At 35.4% G+C, this 7,614-nt stretch overlaps 1 protein-coding gene across 1 annotated transcript; it reads right to left on the reverse strand.

Moving 5' to 3' along the window:
* Positions 1-386: 386 nt before the first annotated feature.
* On the reverse strand, positions 387-3,148 carry LOC132054412 (probable pectinesterase/pectinesterase inhibitor 17). Its single transcript, XM_059446425.1, has 2 exons — positions 1,900-3,148; positions 387-1,255 (listed from the first exon to the last, which is right to left on the reverse strand). The coding sequence occupies exons 1-2, from the start codon at positions 2,774-2,776 to the stop codon at positions 564-566; spliced, it is 1,569 nt and encodes a 522-aa protein (XP_059302408.1). The 5' UTR covers positions 2,777-3,148; the 3' UTR covers positions 387-563.
* Between the last annotated feature and the right edge of the window lie 4,466 nt (positions 3,149-7,614).

Genomic DNA, 7,614 nt, shown 5'->3' on the forward strand with positions numbered 1-7,614 from the left:
GAAATCCTACTTTTGGAGAATTTAGAATTGGAACTCATGATTTGAAATTAAAATTGAAGTTTTGTGCAGATTTCATAAATAAACGTTCATTTCAAATCAAAACTTAGAAATTGAGACCCCAAATCTTATGGCCAAACGCCTACTAATAGTCTAATATGGTTCAATAAGTGTCCCATTTTATGCACTTTAAAGTATTTTCCCCATCTAGAAATTTCATTCAGACAACCATCAGTTGTAAACCACTTGACTCTGCACGCTAGATGATAGTACAACACTAAAACTTTTTGGAACTTTGTAATAGTAAATGGTGCAAAGACCGATATAGATAGAATTAAGAAACAAGATGTAAGACATGAATTAATTGCTCAAACCCCTGTTTTTGGCAATAGAATTTGTTTATAAGAACTTCAAATTGATGCATTAACTTTTACATATATACATAACACAATCAGTAACTTATTGAAGAACTCAATTTGCTGAGCATCATTCAAGAATAAAGAACAAAACAATAGCAATGAAGAAAAAGAAATGCAAAAGTAATAAGTATATTATTCTTTTTAATCTTAGAGGCCAGCCATGAATGGAATACTGGTGGATGGCAACCATGATTGACCAGCTATAAAATTCTCCACATTAAATTTTGATGCTTCACTTGATCTTGTAATCACACGATAACCACGCCACTTTACTCTTCTATTAGTAGATGATCCTGGGCCAGTATTTTTATATTCCCCATAGTACAAAGTATTTAGAGCAAAATTGCCATCCCACTCTAGCCAACCAGCCGGATCCACCAACGAGTCCATATAATTTTGAATAAATACAGTTCGTGAATATTGTTTCCATGGTCTTCCCAAATATGTCTTGAATGAACCTAACACTGGCTTAAGGTCTGATGCAGCCATTACTCGCGAATTGTGGATTGAAATTCCGGTATTTTGGTTGGGATCCATTCGACCTTGTGCTGTTATAGTAATTTTTTGCTTATTCATAGGTCTCCTAGCATATATCATGCAATTCTGGAGAACCACCGCGGCGTTACCAAAAATAAAGTCTACTGTGCCGTAGATGTAACATTCTTTGTAGAATTGTCGTTGTGAATGGACGTAAAGAGTGTCTTGATACCCTTCAAATCCACAGCGGTAGAAAACTGAAAGGTCGGATCCAGAGCGTAGTGCTACTGCTTGGTGATTTTGTGGACCTGCAGTGTTACGGAATGTAATGCCTCGAGCAATAAATCCTTCCCCAGTTACAACTGCAAGTAATAAAAGAAAGGTAAGTTTGACAGGGATTTAGTTGATATACAATAGTGTAACTGCAACAATTTTAGCAGGTTACTTGCTTTATTTTTTGTAAATTAATCTAACTTATCATGGAACATATAACTATTTTAAGTGATTTAATGGTATAGAAGTTATTTTACAGTAAGTTAATATGTTGCAAAAGAAGGTAATGAAGCAATTTCTGCAAAATAGTTGCAGACTACATGTAAGTTAATGTTAGAAATGTACGATCCTTCGGTTGTTGATTGTATTGTTATGATGGAATATGAATGACCTAGTCAATATATGGAAAGTTGTAAAAATCCTATCAAAACGAGCATGACTATATGAAATTGAAAAAGCACAATTTGCCATAGTAATATGCTCTGTAGTAACCACTTTGAAGACAATATATGTCGCGTTTTATTAAGGGAGATAATTTCTCATTCTGATCTTTTTTCTTTGTGGCTTTAATTGAAAAAATTGATCTAAAATAAAGGTAACATCTTATCAAATAGTTTGCTTAAAGGATGTGACAAAACCTTAAACAATCGATTGCAAGTATCAAAGGGAGTAGTGATGCTCATTCGAACCAAAAAAGTAGTGATGTTCAAATTAAAACATAGCAGTAGCTTACCAACAGTAGCAGAGCTGAATGTGGTGAAACCTCCTCCTACACTTTGGCTACCGGTAATAATTGTGTACCTTAACCCATCACCAACTAGCATAATATTCTTCATTTGGTTTCCAATCTCCAAATTTTCTCTATAAACTCCACGTTTCACATGAATTACAAACCTTCCATTTCCTCTCCTTTTAGCAGCAGCATCAAGTGCAGCCTTAATTGTCCTAAAATTTCCTGAACCATCTTGAGCTACCACAAGATTTGGCCTTATATCCGAAGATGATTGCAACAATTTTCGATCACCACGAGAAACCCAAATTGGAACACCATCTTTGTAAGTTTGCTTTGGTGTGGAGCCATTATTATTGAGTGCCAAAGTGTTACGAATTAATTCTGGCGCGTTGTAATTATTTGACAAGAGAGGTAATATGTGGTCCGATGCACCTAGCTCAATAAATCCAGCTCGACAAGTTTCAAGATTTGTCAAGGCCGTACTGAGCCAAGTTTGTGCATCAAAATCAGTACATTTGATGTTGGGGTCGAGGGTTTGGTTGAGCTGGAGAATCGTGCTCTCATAGAGCTTCAGGCAATCATTCCAAGCGACCTTCTCTCGTTCGTTCCTACACTTTGTACCAAGTCCTTTGGTGTATTTTTTGGCTTTAAGGGCTCTGTCCATGGCTATTTGCATGGCCATCTTTTTGAAATCGGACTTGTTTTTGTGTGCAAAATGGTGAGGACCATGACTCATAAAATACTTGCATTGCTCCGGGTAGGGAGTTCTGTTACACCAAGAATTGATTTCATTCGAAGAGGGTTTGAACGATAAGGCAGGTAAAATGAATATAGAGAAAGAAAGAAATAGCATGAAGAAACCAAGATTTATTGCCATTTCTTTCTTTGTTTACGTCAGTTTTTTTTTTTTCTTTCTTTTTTTTTTAATGCTTTGGAATTTGGATGGTTATAACAATGAGGGGGGTTAGCTTATATAGTTGCATAAAGTACGGTGCGAAATTGTTTGGATATGTTTTTGAACACGCAATGGAGAAGGACAAAGTTGACGATAAACAATAGCAAAGTCAAAGGCAAGTTATTAAAAGTATAAAGATTTCCTTGACCAATGCCTGAAGAAATGTTCCAAACAGAATTTGATTTTGTCCAAATGCTGTACAGAACCTCTATTATAATTTGGAAAGGAACCTTCTTCCACAATTAACGAGTTACAAGTTAGTAACATTTAGTTATAGGATGTCCATGTAATACCAAATATGAAACTAACACGAAGCGCCTCTTACTATACTAGGAGAATGAATTATCTGGTTGTTAGCAGAAGGAGCCCAGTGTGAAGAGGAGGGGGGGGGGGGGGGGGGGCGGATCTATGTGTATATATGGGAGAAACATAGAAAAAATATACTCGCAAACTTTGGTGAGAAATATAGAAAAAATAGGCTAAATAGATTAATTGGCACCCGAATTGGTGCTTGGTGCCACTGGCAATGCGTGGAATTGTTCACCTTTGTGGCAGGAGTTCAAATCCTGCTAGCACACTTTTTTTTATATAAGCTTTAGTTTGCTGCATTTTAGCATTTAGGAGTCGTTTCTTCTTTCTTTTTCTTTAATTGCTTAGTTCTTACTAACTTTTTCTCTGGTCTTATTAATTCATTTTTGAATATTTTTTTTCATTTTCTTTAAACATTAAACATAAAATATAGAGGTTTCCTTCCTCACTGATGCGCTTTCCCAACTCCTTCGATGATTTATTAGTAGATGATAGAAAAATTATTATTTTTCTCCAGGAGCACAACTCTGGTAAATCTATATGCAGAGACCTACAAAATAGAAATTCTTGAATAAATTACTATTTTATCAAAGATGAAAGTTCATCTTTGCTAGATAATCTTTTGGTAGAAGGATAATTGTATAGTATAATTTTGAATGAGTCAATTTTCATGAAAAATGATGAGTTGAAAAACGTCTCTAAACATGCTTTTGTTTCAAAGTTCAGAGTGCTTATTAGTATAAGTTTTTGCTAACGAGCCATTTTTCTCGTACAAAATACATACTCCAATTGAAAAATATATTATGCTTTTTTCCAAGTTATCATAATTAGTACGTAATTTTTTTGCTCGATCAATTTATTTATATAAATGAAAAGACGAATAACCCGAACCGAAATGTAAATAAATCAAACCAACTAAATGTATACTCTATTTGAACCATGTAAATTGTAATATGTTTACATTCAAATATGTGGCACCCGAAATCTCCAAATCTTGAATCCGCCTCTGGTAAAGAGTCCTATTTGGTGAGCCAACGACTAGGCAAAGGTCTTTTTGGATGGTAATAGTGCACGTGAACCAAGAGGACATGTACCTTTGATTTCGAATGGTGGTCAAAAAGATAATAAAACTGTTAATCATTATCTCAAAGCTATTTAATGTTTGGTCACTTTTTATGCGGAAATAAATTTCGACAAACATATTACCTTTTTCTAAACAACAGGAAAATTCTAGTACAACATATTGGAGTTCGAAACTTAATTATTTTACATGTGAAATTCCAACACACTATGCTAGGTTCGAGAGATTTTTAGAGTTTGAAACGTGCACTTTAAATTTCAATAAAAGTTCATGGAGCTTGAACTGCCTCATTCTCGAACTCTAGGACAGTGCCATGGAATTTTCCTGGAGTTCTAGTTGCACCAGTTCAAAAATTTTCTAAAGTTCCGGTAGCACCATTTTGAACTCGAGGAAAATTTCGTAGAGTTCTATTTGCATCATTTTAGATTTTTTTTTTTTTTTTTTAAGTTTCATTTGCACCATTTTGAACTCAAAGAAAATTTTATGGGTGGTACCTACAAATACAGTTTCTAATGTACAAAAATAAATTATACAGCAATAGAGTAATTTGATTTCACGTGTGGTACTTGAGAAAATAATGGGTAATTTTATGGGTGGTACATATCCAAAAGTGAACTAATAAAGATTCAAACTCTATATAAAATATTCTTGGAGTTTGAACTGCATACTTTAAGTTCTAGTAGCTTTGAACTCCAGCACATTGTACATTTGTACCTCAGTTTCACTTATGAAAGATATTTTTATCCAAATTTTATTTCGACCTTATGGTTATTTCTCAATTACATTTTAAATGGCGATTAGATATAAACAAGCAGTGAAAAATGGCTTTCCGGGCTACTTTTCAGACTTTGCGAGATGAAAATTGAGAAGCCCATTGGATTATGCCCAGTTCAGGTATGGTATCGGACTGTTTGGTGAATTGACAATTTCAAACTTGTCTTGATCGACTACGTTTTAGCTTCGTTGATTTGATGTTAAGGAAGCTTCAGTTTGCTAAAAGCACTCCTATCAGTCTACCACAGGACAAAGGCTGACATTTTTGTTTTACAAGTCACAAATACATATGTTTCCAAATTCCATCATTTACTTATTTTTCGTGGTAGGAAATTACTAAACATGCTATTGGTTGTTTTTTTTTTTTTTTTTTTTTTTTTTTTTTTTTTTGGTAATTAAAGGACTTTTCATTAACCACCAAAGTGAAATAATTACAAAGCAAGCAGATTAACACAATGTGCTTATTCTCGTGTCAACCTCACAACCTAAGAACACAGATTACTCACAACCTCTCCTAAGAACACAGATTACTCACTAACTCAGGAACACACCATGATGAACACCAATGAATCCTAGAATTTAGATTGACTAAGTAGCACCCTCAAATAACCAGCAGCTCTGTAATTAATTAAGCATGCAACTTGTCTTGCTAAAGCATGCACATGAGACTCTTTTTTCTCAAACACCCTACTGGTTCTCTCCAACCACACTGTATGAATGAACTCTGCATATATGAGTTTGTACAACTGTGTCGTGTAGCTTCTCTCCTTGGTTGTACTGATGAGCCAAAGATGCATGTCATTCCATGTCTGATACACAACTGGTATTTGTAGCCATTGACATAATCTATTCCAGATATGCCAAGTGAAGTTACATTCTGCAAAAAGATGGTCCCTAGTCTGATGCACCAGCTTGCATAAACTACAAGTAGGATTAACATATATGCCCCAGCTGATCAACCTGTCTGCAGTAAGCATTCTCCCTTGTAACTGTAACCACTTAGACAATATAACTTTTGGCCTTGCTTAGTTCTGATACATTAAACCTTTCCATGCTACTTTAGGGAGATCACCAAGCAGTTGTAAGTATACACCTTTATGATACTTTTCTTGTTTTGAATATCAGCATTGACAAGAAGGAGATGTGATTTTGCACCAAATACCTTTCTAACCATCCAACAAGCCTGCTGGGGGGTCTGCATAAGCATTATCTCATGTTTCTTAATGTAATAACTATGAATCCATTTGAACCAAAGTGCATCCTTCTTAGTAGCCAATTCCCAGCATGATTTGATAATTGTAGCTTTATTCCAGACCCTCATGTTTATTAAGTTTAGATCACCTGTAGCTTTTGGTGCGCACAACTTAGCCCAGGAAACCAAAGACCTATTAGTAATCACATTAGTTGCTGACCACACATAGCTCCTACAATAAGCTTATATAGTCTTCATAACTTTGGAAGGGATAATAAACATCTGAGCCCAGTAAGATTGAATCCCAAATATTATTGTCTGCACTAGTTGAATCTTGCCTGCATAAGAGAGTTTCTTAGCAGTCCACGAGGATATTTTTGCCACTACTTTGTCTATTAGAGGCTGCTATTGTAGAATAGTCAGTTTCTTTGTGGCCAGGGGGATCCCTAAATATTTGAAAGGTAATTCCCCTTGGCTATACCTCAGCACCTGTTGAATATGTTGTTGAACCTCAGGACTCACCCCTCCATAATAGATAGCACTTTTTGACAAGTTTGCCTTCAAACCTGAAGTTTCTGAGAAGACACTGAATTTTTGGTGTAGCAAAGATACTGATGTTACATCACCTCTGTCAAATAGTAACAAATCATCAGCAAATGAAAGATGTGTGATATCCAGCCTGGAACACATTGGGTGATACTTAAAATTCTTATCATGCTTCAGTGTTTTCAAAATCCTACTCAAGTACTCCATTATTATGGCAAATAGAAAAGGGGAGATTGGGTCTCCTTGTCTAAGGCCCCTAGCAGCATCAAAAGGCCTTGTGAATTCCCTATTAACTATGATTGAGTAGTTAACTGTTGATACACATTCCATAATCCACCCTATGAACCTGGTAGGAAAACCCAAACCTTCCAGCACCTGTTTGAGATAAATCTAGTCTACAGTATCATATGCCTTTTGAATATCAACTTTGATAACACATCTTGGTGAAATATTCTTCCTAGATTATGCCTTGACTAGCTCATGTGCCAATAGGACATTATCGGCAAATTTCCTTCCAGGTTGTGTATCAGATATTAGCATAGGCATTATTTTCTATAGTCTGGATGACATCACCTTAGCTATCAGTTTGTATAAAACTGAACAACATGCTATTGGCCTATACTCTTTGATGTTTGCTGGGTTTGGAACCTTAGGAAGTAGAGTTACTACTGTACAATTAACTGATCTTAGCAATTTCCCTGATTCAAAAAAATCTCTTACAGTTTTACATACATCCTTCCCTACCACTTCCCAAGATTTCTTGGAGAAAAGGGCATTATAACCATCCACCCTTGGTGCCTTGTCATACCTAATACCACATAAACCCTTGTACATCTCATGATCAGTTACTGGCCTACA

Source organism: Lycium ferocissimum, chromosome 4, assembly GCF_029784015.1.
Source record: "Lycium ferocissimum isolate CSIRO_LF1 chromosome 4, AGI_CSIRO_Lferr_CH_V1, whole genome shotgun sequence".
NCBI classification, from domain to species: Eukaryota; Viridiplantae; Streptophyta; class Magnoliopsida; order Solanales; family Solanaceae; genus Lycium; species Lycium ferocissimum.

Bases quoted from the DNA above. Each gene is read 5' to 3' on its own strand.
- LOC132054412 (XM_059446425.1), bottom strand. From the start codon at position 2,776: ATGGCAATAAATCTTGGTTTCTTCATGCTATTTCTTTCTTTCTCTATA. The intron at 1,256-1,899 runs GTAAGCTACTGC...TATTACTTGCAG, and splicing joins ATTCAGCTCTGCTACTGTTG to TTGTAACTGGGGAAGGATTT.